The following is a 20636-nucleotide window of genomic DNA, read 5'->3' on the forward strand; positions in this document are numbered from 1 at the left end:
TTGGTCCCTCCCACTGGTGCAGAATCTCACTGGAAGGGATTTAGGAATCTGTTGTTGCTGTTGTGGTTTTTACAGGGGATTCTTCATTACACTTAACTTAGAAAATTACAGCAAAACTCCATTGACTTCCCACTAAGATGTAAGTTCCCTGAGTACAGGGATATTTATATGTTTTGTTCCCTGCAGTATCTGGAGGACCTTAGAACACATATATAGTAGACACTCAATACATATCAAATAAAGGAATGAATGAATCAGTTAATTACAGCCTTATACTTCCCCACATGTTGCTATAATGTTCTTTTTAATCTAATCATCACGACAAGCCTGGGTCATTAATAGCTCCTGTGGCCTAAAGAACAATGTTCAAAGGCTTTAACTTGGCTTCTAAGATGCTTCATGATTTGGCTGCCCCTTGAGTGCATCACTCTAGCCATGCCCTCTAGTCCTGTGCTTTGCAAGCACATTCATTGGCCCCAGCTCACCCCAGACCCATCTAATCAAAATCTGCGAGGTGGCGGGGTTTGTTTTTTTTTTTCTTTTGAGACACGGTTTTCTTTTTTTTTTTTTTTTTTTTTTTTTTTTTTGAGGCGGAGTCTCGCTCTGTCGCCCGGACTGGAGTGCAGTGGCCTGATCTCAGCTCACTGCAAGCTCCGCCTCCCGGGTTTACACCATTCTCCTGCCTCAGCCTCCCGAGGAGCTGGGACTACAGGCGCCCTCCACCTCACCCGGCTAGTTTTTGTATTTTTTTTAGTAGAGACGGGGTTTCACCGTGTTAGCCAGGATGGTCTCGATCTCCTGACTTCGTGATCCGCCCGTCTCGGCCTCCCAAAGTGCTGGGATTACAGGCTTGAGCCACCGCGCCCGGAGACACGGTTTTCTTATGTTGCCCAGGCTGGTTTCAAACTGCTGGGCTCAAACAATCCTTCCTCCTTGGCCTCTCAAAGTACTGGGATTGCAGGTGCACTCCACCACTCTGGGCTCTGGGGTGGTATTTTTTAAAAATTCCCTAGGTGATTCCAGAAGGTAATTAGGATTGCTAAACAGTCTAAGCAAACTACTAACTATTCTCCAAATATCCTTGTACTTTTTGTTTATCTGGAAAACTTCTCACCTTCTTTCCTACCTCTTGAACCCCTGCTTTTTCACAAGGACTTACTCAAATGCCATCTCTCCTCTGTAGCTCTTCTTAATCATCTCCCTACCAATTACAGTTTCTCCACCCCTTAGGAAAACACATTGCTTAACAGAATATGACCAGAGCTGTGAGTGTCATATAGTGCTAAGGGGTGGAGAAATTATATTTGATGTCTTTTGAAATGTGGCTTCCTCTGGGCAGGAGAGTGGACTTTTTGCTCACCCATATACCACTGGAAGCTAGCAAAGTGCCTAGCATGAAGAACACTAAGGCAGGACAGTATACAAATGACGATCATATAATTAGGGTAACCACACAGTCTGTTAACCAAACTGGAATACTTTTGAGAGTAATGAGGGATGCTGGTAACAACAGTGTCAGTACAAAAGTTTCTGGGACTGTGGCAGACAAACTGAAAGTATGATCACCCAAATAACAATGACCAATGTTGATTAAGCTCTTACTGTTTGCCAGTCACTCACTGTCTTGTGCGTTATTTGTCATTTCTTTAATAATGGGAGAACCCGTTAGTATCTATACTTAACTGATAAGGACACTGTGGCAGACATGTAAAGGAACTTACTGATGATTATATAACTAAGGAGGTAGGTGGGAGAGCTGGGACTTGAACTCAGGTCCTCTGAATCCAGAGCTCATGTTCTAGACCATTAAGGCCTATTGCCTCTCAGTGGGAGAACTCAAGCCTTGGAGTAGGACAGGATGAGATTCTGTTCCAAGCTCAACTTGAAGTAACTTTAGTTACCTCTTGGGCTCCAGTTTCTTCATCCATAAAATAATAACAATGGTGGTTTTCAGTAACCTTGGAAGATTAAATGATACAAGGCATGAGAAAGGCATGTGTACTTGTGAACTACTTGTCTTTAAGAGTAAGACATCTTTTTATCCATATCCATCTTTTTATCCAGTTTATCCATAAGACATCAACTCAAGTAGCTGTGACACAAATAAAAGAGGCTAAATTCTGTAACAGAACACAGAGGTAGGTCACAGGAAGCCCCATAGTCTAATGGCTAAGACCATGAAGTTTTACACAAGACCTAGGTTCAAACAGAGGCTCTGGGATTTGAATAGATATTTCTCCAAAGAAGATATGCAAATGAACAATAAACACATGAAAAGATGCTCAACATCATTACTCCTTAGGGAAATGCAAATCAAAGCTGCAATGAAATATCACTTAACACCTACTAGGATGATTAAAGTAAAAGAGACAGACAATAACAGATGTTGAGAAGAACATCTGATAAAGAAACTGGAACTTTATATTTTGCTAGGAGGGTTGTAAAATGGTGCAGACACTTTGGAAAAACAATTTGACAGTTCTCCAAAAAGTTAAACATAGAGTTACCATATGATGCAACAATTCCTTTCTTAGGGATAATTTTAAGAGAATTGAATATAGACAGCCACACAAAAACTTGTATACAAATGTTCATAGAAGCATTATTCATAACAGCTAAAGAATGGAAACACCCCAAAGGTCTATGAGCTAATGTGGTATAACCACACAATTGAATAATATTCAGCAAAAAAAGCATTACTGATACATGCTATAACATGGATGAATCTTGAGAACATGCTGCTAAGTAAAAGAAGTCAAACTCAAAAAATTGTACATTATAAGATAACAATTATACAAAATGTCTAGAATAGGCAAATCTATAAAGACAGGAAGAGATTAGTGTTTGCTTAGCACCAGAGGGAATGGGATGATAGGGAGTGACAGCTAATGGGTACGGAGCTTCTTTTTGGGAGGACAAAAATGTTCTAAAATTAGATAGTGGTGATGGTTATAATTCTGTGACTAAACTAAAACCACTGGATTGTATACTTTGAAATGGTGAATTGTACGGTACGTGAGTCATATCTCAATATAGCTGTTATTTAAACATTCAAGTTATGCTATGGACTTTGGGTGTTTGTGTTGTCTTCTGTAAAAGAGGACTCATTATGGAGCCTAACTCAAGAGCAAATGAGAAGATTAAATGAGAAATTGCACATGAAACCCTTGGCACAGTAACTGTACTAAAAACTCAATAACAGTGACCATATGGATGATTTTCCTAAAACGTGTGGTCTTTCTCTTGTCCAGCTTGAAACAGAGGGTCAGTGGTGTTTTCAGCAACATAGGCTGGGATTCATGGTGACCTAAAATGCATGAAGATTGATCCTATTCCTAACACCTTCATATTGTATGTGCCTTAGATAGAATTAAAGCCTTATGGCTCTGATATCTGTTATTTATTTCTTAACTAATATAACTGAGACCTTGCTCAAGATGTGCTCATGAAAAATTACCCTTTTAATGGTGAAGCATTTAATGAGAAACTGGATTATCTACTGCATAAGTGCCCTTCATACAAATTAGCTTGGCCCTAGGTCCTAATCTAAATTGGACTCCCTACTTTCCTCTAAATGGCCTAATATTTTCTTATTAATCTCTGCCCTTGTTCACCTGCTATGATTCTACCGTCTCTTATGAATCTTCTTTCTCGGCAGAGTTCTGTGCCCTGACAAATGTTTCTTAAGGCTGTCTTTGTATCTGACTCATAGACATTTTCTTAGAGATGACTGATGACTGGAATCTGTTCCATTTTCAAGCTGTCTCTCCATCCTTCCATGGAGTTTTAATGCTGCCAATGTATTGACTACCATCAGATTTGGGCCAGGTGAGTTTGGGTACAAGATAAAGATGGGGCTTTATAAGAAAGTTGAGTAGAAAAGAAGCAATTGATCACGGTGGTTAGGCAAACAGACTTGAAAACACAGAACACAAGCAAACCACAAACATGGGCTTTCACACGAGACAAATCTAGGTTCAGGTTCTACTCAGTAAGTTTGGACAAGTTACATGGCCTCTAACACTTTCAATTTAGAGCCTCATCTATGAAACCTGAATAATTGTACCTACCTCTACAATTACTTTCTGGACTTAACAAGTTGATGCATATAATATGCTTTGTGATGAATGCTCCTTGGCATTGTTATTACAATTAAAGTTTGGGGAAGTCTCAGTGGTGAAAGAGATGTTATTATGGACTGAAATAGTATATGTTGAAGAAGAGAGACGTTTAGCTATAAGGTGTATTATGGCAAATGTCCCATTGTTCTTAGCTCTAGTCTCTGACATCTGCTCTTACAGAATGCTGAGGCTTAATTATTATACTGATTATAGTTTCTGACTAATCATCCGTATGTTATATTTGCTTTATGGAATATTACTCAAAGGCTTTAATATACAAGGAGTCAGCAGGGGTGTCGTGGGAAAAAAAAGAAAAAAATCTGGGAGTCAGGACCATAGGTCCAGGCCTGACTGGACAGACATTCCTTCTCTCTGCCTCCCACCCTCCCAGGATTGTGTCTTCTTCTTGCTTCTTTTACTGGGCTTACAATAGTGATGATACTCACGCTTATAATCCCAGCACTTTGGGAGGTCAAGATGGTGGATTGCTTGAGTCTAGAAGTCCGAGACTGGGCAACGTGGCAAAACCCCGTCTCTACAAAAAAATAGCCAAGTATGACAGTGTTGACAAGTGTCAACAAGTGTTGACAAAAAAATAGCCAAGTATGACAGCCAAGTATGCCTGTTGTCCCAGCTACTTGGGAGGCTGAAGTAGGAGAGTTGCCTGAGCCTGGGAGGTGGTGGCTGCTGTGAGCTGTGATCGCACCACTGTACTCCAGCCTGGGTGATGAAGTGAGACACTGTTTCCAAAAAAAAAAAAAATAGTGGTGACAGCTACCATTTGTAGAAAACTTACCATGTAAATACATGCTTCACACATACTATCTCACTGAAGTTACTGTTCATGCTAATGCTGTAAGGTAGATACTTTGTTGTCATCCAACACTTTTTTTTTTTTTTTTTAATGGAGTCTGGCTCTGTCACCCAGGCTGGAGTACAGTGGTGCCATCTCGGCTCACTGCAAGCTCCGCCTCCCAGGTTCACGCCATTCTCCCGCCTCAGCCTCCAGAGTAGCTGGGACTACAGGCGCCCGCCACCTCGCCCAGCTAATTTTTGTATTTTTAGTAGAGACAGGGTTTCACCGTGTTAGCCAGAATGGTCTTTATCTCCTGACCTCATGATCCGCCCTCCTCGGCCTCCCAAAGTGCTGGGATTACAGGCGTGAGCCACCAAGCCCGGCCCATCCAACACTTTTAAAAAGGGAGGCTCAGACAGTTTAGTTGACTTATGAGAAGGACCCATGATTGGAAATGAGGATGTCTGATTCTGAAGCTTGAACCTTCTTACACACCTAGCGTAATGCAGATACATTTGTATTTGCAGCCACCAAAAACTTAAGCTTCTAAGGGCACAGATGTTGTCTCATTCATCTGTTGCCAGTGAATAGTAGCACTCATACAGAGGAGATGCTTGGTAAGGGATGAATGTATAAATGAATGAAATGAAAGTTGTATTTTGTCATTAGAAATGTACTATATGATGACTAGTGATGGCTTTTGTGTTTTTCTATTTTAAGCATGTCTTCTGATAATTCTCAACACCACAAGATAGAAAGGCCTTAGTTTACACGTCTATAGATAGAGGGAAATAGGCTGAATTATCTCTAATGTCCTCAGCTCTGTGTTTCTGACAGAATGAGGTAAGCATGATGAAGGAGAAATCAAGAATTGAAGTTAATGATATTATAGGAGATGAATAGCAGACAGATAGGACACTCCGGGTTTTAAGAACCAACTGTACAATGTCCAGACCTCTGACTAGTCAAAGTATGATGAGGTTAGTGATGGGTTTGAGTTCCTTGTATTCATCTTATTTGGGATTATGTTTACTTGGGCAAACTACCTAAACTCTGTGATCTTCAACTTCATCATCTGGAAAATGGAACTGGTTTACTTGTGAAGAGTGGGGATAAAGTTTATAGAACATCTGGCATGGAGCGCTTCCTCAGTTCCGAGTTAACTTTATTGTCCTCACTTCATGTGGATACGCTTGAGCTCCTGGTTGATGTGTCTTAGCAAAATATTATCTTAATAATTATTGAGAGAGCCTGTTGGAAGGGGCAGACACACAACAGCATGTAGCATGGAAGCCTATTTCCCTGCACACATGACTTACCAGAAGAGATGGCATAAAACCATTTTTTGATAATTGTCCTCAGGTCATTACTCTGGAGTTTCACTGTAAAACAGCTTGTGGAATTGGGTGGGAAGAGGGTCTTGGACCCTGGCCGAGCTATTATTGAATGTTGGCAATGCCAGAGACTCGGTGCTAAAATTATTCTAACAACAATTTCAGACATGAACTCTTAGTGGGTGAATATTATCATTTGTTGAATATCTCTTGTTTATCAAACCCTGAATTACATGCTTCGCACATGTTATCTGATTTATCATAATACCCTGTTGGGGTGGTTATTTTTAACTTATTTTTCCCTACCTGAGAAAACTGAGTCGCAGAAAGGAGAAGTAATTTGTCTCAGGACTTAAATGGATGGAGTCAGAATGTACATCTAGGGATACTACTATTCCTTTCTCCTGGGTCCAGTGATTTGACTTTCCGGGAATGTAGATGAAACCAGACAACGGATCTTGAAATTGTGGATACTCAAAGCCACTGGGGTCGGCACAACTACATATTTGAATCTGCTTTTTCTCTTTTTAGGTCAGGATCGCAGTGAAGCCACTTTGATAAAGAGGTTTAAAGGTGAAGGGGTCCGGTACAAAGCCAAATTGATCGGGATTGATGAAGTTTCCGCAGCTCGGGGAGACAAGTTATGTCAGGATTCCATGATGAAACTGAAGGTGCTATGCAAACATTTTCTTTTAAATACTTTGTGTTTAATGTGAATGAGGAAAAGAAATGATTACCATCATAATCGTAAATAACTTCATTCATTTATTGGTAAATTACTTGGCTCACTGTTGAATCACCATATTTTTTCATTGGGAAGAGATTTCAATCATTCAGCAAATGTTTATTGAGCACCTACTATGTGGAAATATTTTGGTAGGCCCAGTTTTACAATTTTTGAGTGTATCACATTTTATTCCATTTTATTTTTACTTTGCAACTCCTGCAAAAATAAAATTACAAAATTATCACATTTTTTATCCCCCACATTTTATGAATTTTGCCACCTTTTTATTTTTGAATAAATAATATGTGTTTTTGCCATATGGTAAGAGATGTTAAGATAAAAGTTGATTTTATTCATTCTTATCATCTCTACTAATGTACCCCAAACACTTTAAAATAATATCCTTAAAGTAAAATGTAATTATATTTTGGGATTTGGAGATATCATGAAGAGAGTTCTGATTTTAAATGTTATAAAGAAGTCTTTTCTCTGAGGAAACTAAGAAAGAAATTAGAATTTTTTTTCTTTTTTTTTTTTTTGAGAAGGAGTCTCGCTCTGTCACCTAGGCTGGAGTGCAGTGGTGCAATCTCAGCTCACTGCAACCTCCGCCTCCCGGGTTCAAGCGATTCTCCTGCCACAACCTCCTGAGTAGCTGGGATTACAGGTGTACACTACTAGGCCCGGCTAATTTTTGTGTTTTTAGTAGAGATGGAATTTCACCATGTTGGTCTGGCTGGTCTCGAACTCCTGACCTCGTGATCCATCCACCTCGGCCTCCCAAAGTGCTGGGATTACAGGCGTGAGCCACTATGCCCAGCCAGAAATTAGAAATTTTTTAAATATACAAAATAAATTATTAAATTCTATTAAACAGCCTTAAAAGTATACAAAAATAACACTTTTCTCAGATTCTGATGTCCATATATTGTTTCTTTTAAAAAGTTATAAAACATTGAAAAAATAAATGATTTAACAAGAAGTCTACAAATATCATATGTATTTCAAACATACATAATTTTTTTTTCTGATTATAGAGTTCACTTATGTGCATTATGAAATATTTTGAAAATACAGAAAATATAAGGAAGAAAACTGAAATAATACACAATCCCACAAAGCCAATCAGTGTCAACATTTTTGTGTATAATTTGCAAGCTCTTTTTGTGGTTTTACATATATAATATATGAATTATACACATATATGTAATAAAATTGGAATTATAATTTATACAGTTTCCTGTCCTGGCACGTTTTCTCCTTCATCTAATAATATATATGAGCATATATACATATATATATATCTTCAAATAGCCCATGAAGACATAACTTTGTCAATGAAATATTTTCAAATGTCAAAGGAAGAAAAGAAAAAAAAGCTTGTTAGGTGTGTAAAAGTATTAAAACCTGTAAAATGCATAAATGTAAAATGTGATAAAATCTGCATCACCTTTACTTTCATAGATGCTGAGTAAATCACAGTTATTATTTTTGTCTATGCTATATAAATTTTTTAGTAGGTTAGCATACATATCAGATGCTAAGTTTCCCTATAGTATGGCTCTAAGAATCATGAGTTTTAAAACTCTTAATTTTCTACACTAGATATTCATTTATATATCTTCTTTTTATTTGTTAAGCTGTTATATAAACAGACTTTATTTTAATAGTTATATATTTACTATAAAGTATACTAGAAAAAGGCATAAAAGACATCAAAACCATGATTTTGCAATCACCTTGGAATAAGTTAATGCATCTTTTTTTTTTCAATAATTAAGCAATGTTATACAATTTTACGGTAGTCCAATGATGAATTTTCTTCTCCCAAGTTCAGAGCTGAGTGATTAATAGACAAGAGTTGGACAGGAAGAATTCCAAACTCCAGCTTTCTGCCTGATAAATCCTGGCCTGGAGGATGTGACTTAGATACATAGTCACAGTGAGCATCCTTGAATGAGATGAGCTATTCCACTTGGTTTGCAGGGGTGTTGGACAACTGCAGATCCCCCTGTTCTCCCAACCCCTGCCCTTGCCCAGAGTAGGACCCATGACTCGTGCATGAGATCAGATGAGAATGCAATCTGTCTATCCGTAGGCAGACTGCAAAGAGAGCCCCAGAAGAGATTGATTTTTGTATGTTCAGCTGCTGCTTCAAACTCTCCAATCAGATAGAGCCACACCTTCCATCCCAAGGGGACCCTAGTCAAAGATGAGAATAAGGGCCAAGATCTTGATTATTGCTGAAGTCCCTCCTCAGTGAATATGAAGTCTAGCAAATGGAGATTTGCTCTAACAAATCTTAATTAAAAGACATGAAGAAAATGCCAAGATCCGGTTCTCATCCAGAGCCACAAGTCTGCTGAGGAGGAGAAAGGAGCTCATGCTCCCAGCATCTGGGAGATGACCGTTTACCAGGTTCAGTCACAGAGCACATCACTGGCCAGCCGCCTTCTTGGAAACCTGAGGCCTAAGTGGATGTGAGTCAGGAGTTGGCCTCTGCTCCCTGAACATTCTCACTCAGGATTAACATTGGCCTAAGCTAGCTGGACTAGGCCTAGCGATGGCTGCCAACCGTGTGTGTGTGTGTGTGTGTCCTGCAGTGAAGTGCTCCATCTGTCACCTCTCATAACCATGAGGTCCCCAAAGCCCTGAGAGTTTGTCCTACTATAACATACTCCTGTCAGCTGTGCTGAACTTTTTGAGGGGTCCTTGATTTCCACGCAATTGTGTTTCATTATTTGCAGGTTGCTGAGAAGAATGTTGACATTTCAGCTCCCAGTGGTTTTTCTTTAGGAAACACAGAAACATAAATGATCAATTCTCTATTTGGCCATCTGCCCAGGAAAGTCAGAGAGATGTACAAAATGCCTCTTACCCTTGCAAAAAGGCCCACTTAGGCCATATGAGAAATAAAAATTCTGTTGCCTTTGCTAGACTCTCTGAAGCTGGTGCATGTTCTTGCATTAGAGAGTTTTCTCTTGGATTGTAGGGGATGGAGAGGGGATTCATATAATGAATATGAGTGACCCATTGCCTGTCCACCAACAGAGCATCATGATCATCATCATCATTATCATTTGTTGACATCATAATATTTTAATTTACAATCCACAAAGCGTTTCACATATATCTTTTGATCATATGAGATACATATTAGCTTCCCTGTTTTGTGAAGAAGAAATCTGAGTCAGAGAAGTTAAAGTATTTGCCTCACAGCCTTCATTTAATCTATGATAAAATGAATTCTAACCCAGACACCAAGAGAGCCTGTGTTTGACAAGACACAGTTTTGCCTTAATTGTATTCTGCTTTGTATTTGCATTTAATTTATTGTGGTTCCCAAACTAGGTCTTAAGCTCCTACCAGTAAGCCACTACCCAGTAGTCACATCACACATCATTGACTTCTAAACTAGTCAGCTTTCAGAGACAAAATGGTTGTGATTAAAGTTAAGGAAAAGGATGAGGTCTCCAAAGACAGTGCCTAGAGCGCTAGGTGCAGAACCTGAAGTATGTCAGTCAGAGTCCTGAAAGAACCAAAATCTACCCCAGAAAGATCAGATGACGGTACTTTAATGAAGGAGCAACTTCCAACGGGTGGGTAAATTTAAGGTAGCAAATGAGGGGTGGTGAGGTACTCAGAATCTAGCAACAGTGGGAAGCTATTGCCACTCCTAGGAAGATATATATTTACTGAAGCACAGGAAGAGCAGAATTGATAAGAAAGTCTCCCTTTCTCACCACACAAAATATAGCTACTACCAGAGATGCAAATGAAGGATGATAAGGGAATGGGAAGCAATGTCCTGACCTCTCTCTCCTTCTACCCGCTGATCTCCTGCCTGTGCCTTGCATTGGTGGAACACAACTGGAGCCATGGGAAAGGAAGCTCAGGAGATCAGAGGATGCAGTTCTAGTCTGTAGGAATCAGTCTCTGGGCAAAAATGGGACAGAGAAAGATACTTGTACTCCCCTTTTTAACTGGGAAAAAAATGAAACTTAGAATGAATTTTTTCCCTTTGGTTCATATACCTGGTAACTAGCTAGAACTGAGAAGGGAGAATGGAGACTAGGCTTATTACATGGGGCTTTCTGGAATAGCATTCTAAAGTTTTCAGAATTCATGCCTGAAGCCTGCTGCATTTACACATATGCTTTACATGTTCCCTGGAGAGCACAGTCATAACGTTGGGTGCATGTACCGTGCTGTGCGAATGTTCTCAGAGCCCTTTCATGTACATCATACATCTGATTCTCACAGCAACACCTGGGCTGGACAGGGCAGCCTGTGACTCTTGCTTGGCATGCCTGACCTTTTTTCTATATGTAACTTCTTCCATTGAGCTGCTGCCTACTTATGACTCCCTTGAGGATGCCTGTGTCAATCATTTCACACAGTGCCTAGCACATGGTATTGCTTAATCATATCAATATGAGCTCTCGAAAGAATAACTGTTATTTACTGAGCCCTCCCTGCACACTGTGCCAAGTGCAGTAGATGCATAGTTTGCTTAAGTGTCCCCACACTCTTATGAGGTGAGATATGTGAATATTATTCTCATTTTTGGGCTCCTCTTCACCACTAAGTTTGGAAGCTGTTGGTTCTACCTAGCTATTTTCATAAACTTTTGGACATATCTGTAGCATGCATCATTGCATGGTCATTTTTTAAAAACCTGTTTCTCAAAAAGGGGCTCTTAGAGAAGAGAGGATTGTAGTAGAAGGATTCCTACCTTGAGAATCAGAAAGATTGCTGTTTGACTTTCAGTTCTATGGCTTATTAGTCTCTTTAGGTTCTAGGAGGTCATTTGATCCCCTGGCCTTATGTTTCCTCATCTGTAAAATGAGGAAGGTAATTCTTACTTCCCAGGATTGTGATATTGACTAAATTATATGATAGGTAAGAGAACCTCTAGCATAGGCATCCAAGAAAATGTTTGACTCTCTGGTTTCCAGATTTCCAGTGGTGACTTACCAGGTCAAGTGGCTAATATCAGGCACAGAGTCCATAACAGAACCTATATCCACATCTTTTGACTCCCTAACCAGAGCTATCTCCTGAGCCTCTGTTAGTTCTGCGCAGTGGCCATGAATAGTCTTGTGGGGAGATGAGCCCGTCAGTGTCCTGAAGGTACTGTCTTGTGGCAGACCCACTCTAGACTGAGTGCAGTTTTTCAGAGCTTGACCTAGAGTCCTGTCTCACAAGAAAAACATGCTTGATAAGATGGGACTTTTCTTTCCCCAAAGATAGCACCTTATGGATTGTCCTTCTCTTTTTCATTTGTCATGTAAAGTCACCATCAGCAGCCCCAAGTGGAAATGCTCCTGGAACATGTATGTTGGCTTTTTCCATCCTTCTTTACCTACAGCTGTGTTCTACCAGGGAATTCTTTGGTAGCTGCTTGATACCAACAAGCAAAGGGGGCCTTAGTATCTAATCAGTACTACTATGTGCCAGGAATTATTGCTTTTTGATACCGAGCAATACCACGTGCTAGGCACTGTGTGAAATGATTGACACAGGCATCCTCAAGGGAGTCATATTTGCTTTCCTAGCTTTAGGAAATCTGTGAGCTAGGAGCTGTTAGGACTGTTTTGGAGATAGAGACATTGAAACTTCTCTTCCTGACCAAAGGTGTAGCCCTTTCCCCAACCTGTCCTGTGCTCTTCTCACCTAAAGGAAGAAGGAATAAAGCCAGAAGGAGACAGTCTCCTCCCCTTTGACAGTCCTTCCAGTACTTTCCTTTAGGAGGGTACATCTTAGTCTATTTGTGCTGCTGTAACAAAATGCCTGAGACTGGGTAATTTTTTATAAAAAACAAATTTATTTTCTCACAGTTCTGGATGCTGGGAAATCCATGATAAAGCTGCCAGCAGGTTGAGTGTCCGGTGAGGACCCTGATCTCTCTGTTCCCAAGATGGTGCCTATTACTGCATCCTCCAAAGGGGATGCATGCTGTATCCTCAAAACAGAAGGGCAGAAAGGGGAATGAACCCATTCTCTGAAGCCTTTTTATAAGAACCCTAATCCCCTCTATGAGTGTTCTACCCTTATCACTTAATCACCTCCCAGTACTATCACACTGGCAATTAAGATTCAACACATGCATTTGAGGGAACACATTCAGCCCCCAGCAAGGGGCTAATTATTTTTCTGATTTGTATGTGTCCTGGATATCTGAGATTGAAGGTTGGGGTGTGAAGGGATAGTAACATGTATTATCTTAGTGCAAATCCATCCGAGAACAAAGATTTAAAAGGCAAGTGAGGGAAAGTCACTTTCCTTCTCTTTGAGTTCCTGCTTTACACTAGGCTGCATTCTCAGCCCTAGGCACAAACCAAATAAAAAAAGTTCCATGCACAATTGAGCTTTTGTTCTATTAGGCAAAGGCAGACAATCAACGAATGAATTTGTGAAATGTCAGATGGTGGTAACTTCCAGGAGGAAAGTGAAGCAGGAAAAACAAAGGAGATGCAGTTTGTCATAAAGGGTGTGCTCTGTTGGCTAAGAGGGTCAGAGAAGGTGGCATTAAACAGAAATTAGGAGTTACCCCTGGGATTCCAAAGACGTACTTTGGCCATTTCTGCATGTTCCTTAAAAGCATCCCACAGTAAATTCATGGGAAAACAAAGAGCACATTGAGCAATCTAGAAACCATTGAATGTGGGGAGGGATTGAAGAGACAGAGAACTCTGCTTTGTATGTGAGTTAAGAGTTGCTCTAACCTTTTAGAGAGCAGTTGCTGGAGGAGCGGTCGTATGTCAATATGGAGCAGCTCTGAAGAGCTGAAAGAGGAAGATTGGAAGGGGGTTGTAGGGAGAGAGACTTAAACTCCCTAGAAATAAGACACATGTAAAGGATAATCACTGGTCCTAGCACCAGGTGTTAGGAGAGCTGTGTTGTAGTCTCAGCTCATTGACCAATTCCCTGTGCCATCTCAGGATGGTCTACTACCTTTCAATTCATCATTTTTCTCATCTGTCTTTTGAGAAACTTGGATCTATTAGTTTTAAGGTTTTCTGTGGTGCTATACATTCTGCATGTCTGTGAGTCTGCAAGATGTGCTTGAGAATGAATGGGTGATGTATGAAAGAGGGAATTTCCTCCTAGTAGGTGTCTATAAACAGGAACTGGAACACAAACTGTAATGGACGTTCATGTATTTTCTAGAAGAAATTCATTTTTATTACATTTCTTCAGTATACCAGGCATTGTGCTAGGTACTTTATGTAAATGTTTATTTAATTCTCTCAACCATGCACAAAAATGATGTATTTAAACTTAAGAAAGTAAAGCTAAGAGGTTAAGTAATTTGTCCAAGATTATACAGAACCAGGAGTACGACTTAGATATTCTTATTCCACAGAATATTTCCAATACCCAAGGTGAAGATAATCAAACATCCTCAAAAGAATGTGCCTTCCTCATACCTCTGGTCATATCTACTGCTCTCTAACACTAACCATTCCCCAAAACTGATGCTGAGAATAGCACATAGTAGTTTTATCTCCTGGAAATATGAAATCAATATTATTTTAGACCTTTCTTCTTCTAAAACCCCAGAACCATAACTGCTGAGAGTTGGGCTTAATCTTGCCATCTTTAGAGGCTGGCAGTAAGCTAGAAGCCTCAAGGCCCCTAATGCATGGTCAACAACAGCCCCTGAGAGTGTAGATCCCTTGAAAGGTCTTTATCCCCTGAGTTGTACCCTAGTATGGAGCCCATGCTTTCCTGCAACTGGCCAACACAGAATCTAATTTGAAAAACAAGTGTCTTTATTTTTAACTTGAATCATATCAACTTTGGGCGACTCTGGATAGCACATATTCACTTAGCAATTATTTGCTAAGCACCTCCTGCCCTCCAGGGACTGTCCTAAGCACTAGAGATAAAGCGGTGAACAAAGTAACACTCCAACATTTTGTGAAGCTTACCCTCTCACTGATTCATAGACATATCTTTGCCTTATAAAACATTTGAGACAGTAAGGAAACAAGTTGTTGTTGTTGTTGTTGTTGTTGTTGTTGTTTTTTGATGAATGGAATGTGAGAATGAGAGGAACAAGGGTAGTGGTAAACACAAAATGTCTTTGGATAAAAATTGCAATCAATAGGCATTTAACTATGGTGATCACATTTTTTTTCCAGCAAAATGGACAGTCTAGCATTTGTTTTTATTTTCTTTCTATTATCTAAAATTGATTCATATGAAAACTTTTTCCAGAATTATAAAAAATAAAATTGTATGTAGGAATATACTTAGTGGCTCACCTTTATTTAAAAGGTTAAAACCATATCTAATATAAAACCCACAAAAGACATTAATATGAAAACCATATTGTGTCTGTCTTGGGACCCCCAATTCTGAGCTGAGCATCTAGACACCATTCTATAAAGTTCGATTAGTTAAGTGAGTGAACATTCAAACATTTCTCTATACAATGTGTTAGAAGCACTAGGACGAGCATGACCCTAAAACACCAAGAAGATGTGAGCGCACTGAGTAGAGAAATGTGGAAGTGTGAAAGGAAAGCAGTGTGCATGATTGGTGGCATTGGTTGATGGTATGTGACGTGCCTTTGGGACCAGAGAGAATTTTCAAATGAAAACACTAAAGTAAAAACCATGTTCTTCCTGTCAACAGGGCGTTGTTGCTGGCGCTCGTTCCAAAGGAGAACACAAACAGAAAATCTTTTTAACCATCTCCTTTGGAGGAATCAAAATCTTTGATGAGAAGACAGGGGTAAGTAAAGCAATCACATGGCTTTGTGAAATTGAATCCATTGACACATGTGCCCTTAAAAGCCTCTACTCTCTGGGAAGGAATCTAAAACAAGCGTACAAACACATAAAGCAACTGACAAACTTGATCAACTCTGATCATCCATCAAAGCAGGTCTCTGTGCTGACTTGGCCACAGTGTGACTGCACTGTGTTTCTTGTAGTGTAATGGTGATAAAAGTGTCCCACTATCCTGGTAATCTGATGGGAGATTGATGAGCTTTGAAGATCAATGTGTAATGTGACAGTTTAAGTTAAATTTCTTTGTGTGTTGGCAACTTTAATGACATGCGTCCTAGAAGGAGATACATGTACATCTTTTGACTCGGTCAAAGCATCCAGACTCTCTTGAGTTTAACCTGGAGCACCTTGCAATTGCTGTAATCAAAAAGAATAAATGGAGTTCTCAATCTTAAAAAAAGAAATCTATCACTGCACGACCAGGAAATCTAAGGGCTGATATGTTTGTTGAACCCTCCAAAGAAGTGGTTTGTGTTTTCATCAACCTTACAGCTGCAATTAACTCCCAGATTCATCCCCAGAGCTCTCCTGACACTGTCAGTCCTGTTCATTGGTGGTAAGAGGAAAATAGAAAGACCTTCTATGATCCGTTTTCCAAGAAAACAAGAGTCAAATAGATGTCTTTTTCCTTGTATTTATTCAGTGTTTTACAGCTTATAAAACACCTCCATGTATATCACCTACCATGAACTTCACAGAGGTAATTTATCAAGCACTTTATAAATAATACTTAACCATCTGAGTTACATGACCCCGGTCATTTTGCATTATTATTTTCTCTTCCTTGTTCTGACTAGTATGAAGATAACATAAGGGTAGTAAGATGATAGTTTAAATGTAAAAAAATGGATTTTCTTCAGGAAAAAAAGCTATAGGACTGAATAACTAGTAATAGAATGGATATCCGTACACCCCTGATCATAACAGCATTACTTTCAGTAGCCAAAAGGTAGAAGCGACCCATGCCTGTAGATGGATGAATACAAAATGTTGTATATACAGACAGTGAAATTCTATGGAGCTCTCAAATGAAAGAAAATTCTCACATGTGGTACAATGTGTATGAGCCTTGAAGACATTATGCTGAGTGAATTAAGCCAGACACAAAAAGACAAATATTGTATGATACCATTTATATGGATTACTTAACATAGTCACAGTCATAAAGACAGAAAATAGAATGGTGATTGCCGGAGACCAGGGAAAAGAAAAAAATGAAGTGTTATTATTTAGTAGGCATGAGGTTTCAATTTGGGAAGATGGAATCTTTTGGAGATGAATGTGGTGATGGTTGCACAGAAATGTGAAGGTATTTAATGCAGCTGAACTGCATGCTGAAAAATAGTTAAAATGGTACATTGTATGTTATGTATTTTACCACAATAAAAAATAGCTAGGTGTAACTCTCATTATGGAATACCTCCTATATACTAGACACATGTTAGTCAGTTTACATACATAATTCAGTTTCATTCTTGCAACATTCCTATGAGGTGATACTAATAGCTACTTTATCAAGTATATATTATGTGCCAGGCATTGTGGTAAGCTCTTTATAAGTACCAGGTCATTTAATCCTCACGACAACCCTAGGAGGTAGATGGTACTATTATTCTCATTTTATAGTTGAAGATAGCAAGGACAGAAAAGTTTACATAACTTGCTGGCAGTAAGGGGTGACAGAGGCAGGATTAGAACCTAGGCAGTCTGGCTCCTGAGTCCTTTTGTTTAACAATGATGCCTATTATCTCTCGAGATAAATCTTTTCTAAGTTCACCCACGTTTTGTATTCTTTTTCTTTTTTAATTAGGTTCAGGGACACATGTGCAGGTTTGTTCTATAGGTAAACTCATGTCTCAGGGTTTGTTGTACAGATTATTCTGTCAGCTAGGTACTAAGCCTAGTACCCAATAGTTATTTTTTCTCTTCCTCTCTCTCCTTCAACCCTCCACTCTCAAGTAGGCTCCAATGTCTATTGTTCCCGCCTATGTGTCCACGAGTTCTCATCATTTTGCTCCTATTTATAAGTGAGAACATGTGGTATTTGGCTTTCTGTTCCTGTATTAGTTTGTTAGGGATAATGGCCTCCAACTCCATCTACATTCCCACAAAAGATGTGGTCTCATTCCTTTTTATGATTGCATAGTACTCCATGGTGTATATAGACAACATTTTCTTTGTTCAGTCAGGTGCAGCCATAAGAGGAGACATTGGAGAGCCTCTGGAAACAAACAAACAAACAAACAAACAAACAAAACAGTTTGTTATACTCACAGGTCCTAGAGACTGGAGCACAGCACACCACACAGGGCCACATGGGAAAGACACCAGGGTGGTCAGGAGGCAAAAGACAAGGAGCAGAAGGGGGAGACCTAAGGCCACTCCTTTATTGGGATTGGCAAGCCAAGGCAAGGCAGGTCACAGCAAGTGATTGGCTAGTTTGAATCGTTTTGTCTGGCTCTAAGCTGTAGGGGTGATCCCCCTCTGCCCCGAGATAGTGAAGGCAGAGGAATATTGATTTCTGGGGTGTATGAACCAGGCAGAGGAGGGATGACTCTGGATTGGTTAGTTTGCATATCAAAGACATGCTCCTGGCTGGGTCCTTTATTATGTCTAAGAATTGAGAAACAGTCTCTCCCCAGTCAGAAAGATTTCTTAAGATGTCAAAACATCATATACAGAAAATTTAAAAGTATTTACAATACAACCCAGCATGTAGGAAGCAGAACTGGGATTTCACCTCAAGTCAACCTGAATAAAAAATCAATGCAATTTACCTCTATATTATAGAAGGTGGGCCTATCTGGGGACGCCTTGGTAGAAGGGAGTTTAGGATGAAGGCACAAGCATTGGTAGTAAAAGGGCTTGAATTCGACAGGATTACAAGCCTAATGTAAGCTTTATCTGCCTTCATAAAAATATAGCTTCAAAACCCTGGGGAGGTGGGTTCTCTGTTCTGTGAAGACCATAGTTTGGAGACACATGCTCAGTTCTGAACTCCACATTTTAAATTGGATATAGACAAATGGAAACATATTCTTATGAGGAGGATCCAGGCAAGTGGGGACCTGGAAACTACGCTGAACCAAAACTGCTTGACACAGATGTGGCTCATATGATCTTTGGGAACACAGAATATGGCGAACTCTGGGCTTGTAGTCCTCCAGCATTCTTTGTGGGAGCTTAGTAATGTGGATCAAGCCCAACTGAGAGATACTTTCACAATGATTTATATGCCCCAATATATGATATCATCTCTAGTCTCTTCCATTACCATGATACTTGGTGTGTGTAATCAAAGGGAAAAGGACAGAGGTAAAGGGTATCTGGTGTTTTATCTTGTCCGAGGGTCATGTTTTGGGCTTTGCTGTTTTATCACGGACCCCACCATCAAATAGGCTGTGCCCAGATCATTGAAGTCCTAATTACCTTGATTTTAACTAATTAGGGTAGTTTATGTTCTTTACTTTTATCTGCATCCTTACTCAAATGTGGCTAAACTGTCCCCAAAGAAAGATACCACCAAACCTTGTAGCACAATTTTTGATTCTTTAGCCAGACACAAAGAGAACAACAGTAAAATCATTTCCGCCCAAAGCCATTTAGCTTTGTAGAGGACATGTTAGATCCCTAGTGGAGAATTAGGAAGGAAGTAAAGTTGAATGTTTTCTGTCTCACTTAGTCTACCCCAGTTTTGTTAGATTAACATTAGACTTCTGTAGCATCTGGCAATCTTAGCTTGTTAATATGCCTTAACAAAGGTCCTAAAAAATGGTTAAAAGGACTGAATATGTTTCACTCTGAAGTAAAGATGATAAGGGTCAGGGTACCCCATATTAATAGTTTTTCTTTTTTTGTTTTGTTTTTTGTTGTTGTTGGTTTGTTTGTTTTTGTTTTGTTTTGTTTTGTTTTTGTTTGTTTTTGAGATGGAGTCTCACTTTGTCACCCAGGCTGGAGTGCAGTGGTGCAATCTTGGTTCACTGCAACCTCTGCCTCTCAGGTTCAAGTAATTCTCCTACCTCAACCTCCCAAGTAGCTGGGATTACAGGTGTGCGCTAGCACACCCTGCTATTTTATCTTGTATTTTAGTAAAGACAGGGTTTCACCATGTTGGCCAGGCTGGTCTCGAACTCCTGACCTGAGGTGATCCACCCCGCCCCCCCCTTGGCCTCCCAAAAGTGTTCAGATTACAGGCGTGAGCCACCGTGCCTAGCATTAACAGTCTTTATATGAATTGTCAAGTAGGAAGAGGAGCTGACTTGCTCTGTGTGACCTCAAGGAATGGAACCAGGACTAATTGATAGAATTTTTAGGAGGTGGTTTCTGTTTATCAGTAAGAAGGCTTTTCTATCAGTCAGCAGTTAAATGGACTGCCTTTTGTGTGAGAGAGTTCACCGTCACTGGGGGTATTCAAGCACCAACCATCTGATGAAATATTGTTGAAGAAAGTCAAGTAGAAGATAAAGTGCTGAACAAAGTCACATCTAAGTTGAGTTCAGAGACTAATTTTAAGATTATGTTTTCTCTCACAGTCATATCTATTGATGCTTTTTATTTGAAAAACCTCCATTGGAGATTATGAGCAGAACAGTTTACTAAACCTTAGTCATTGCCCAGCAGGGGGCTGACTCAATGTGCAGCATGGGTTGTAAATGAAGTTTTTTTTCCCATATCAAAGAAATGGAAAACTGGGTCTTGATCATTTGGAATGATAATCTTAGTTGTTTATCTCATCTGCAGTTTTTTGCTCGAGCTTGACTGCACTTTTTTTTAAAACCAAGAAAAGAAACATTTGCGGAACATGACAATAGCTAAAATCCAAAAACTGTCAAAAATGTTTTGATCCCAATTAAAGAG

The 20636-nt window shown here is 39.6% G+C and overlaps 1 protein-coding gene across 3 annotated transcripts in view; it reads left to right on the plus strand.

Moving 5' to 3' along the window:
• The window catches only part of DAB1 (DAB adaptor protein 1), a 1267144-nt gene that overhangs the window by 1110498 nt on the left and 136010 nt on the right, over positions 1-20636 (plus strand). For 2 of the 3 annotated variants that reach the window (XM_010365734.2, XM_030913326.1), the window contains 2 exons: positions 6783-6922; positions 15622-15720. In XM_010365734.2, the coding sequence (XP_010364036.1) occupies positions 6783-6922; positions 15622-15720 (239 nt within the window). Of the gene's footprint in view, positions 1-6782; positions 8217-15621; positions 15721-20636 lie in introns of those variants that run through there. The other variant, XM_030913327.1, reaches the window with a different exon arrangement.

This window comes from Rhinopithecus roxellana, chromosome 12 (assembly GCF_007565055.1).
Source record: "Rhinopithecus roxellana isolate Shanxi Qingling chromosome 12, ASM756505v1, whole genome shotgun sequence".
NCBI lineage: Eukaryota > Metazoa > Chordata > Mammalia > Primates > Cercopithecidae > Rhinopithecus > Rhinopithecus roxellana.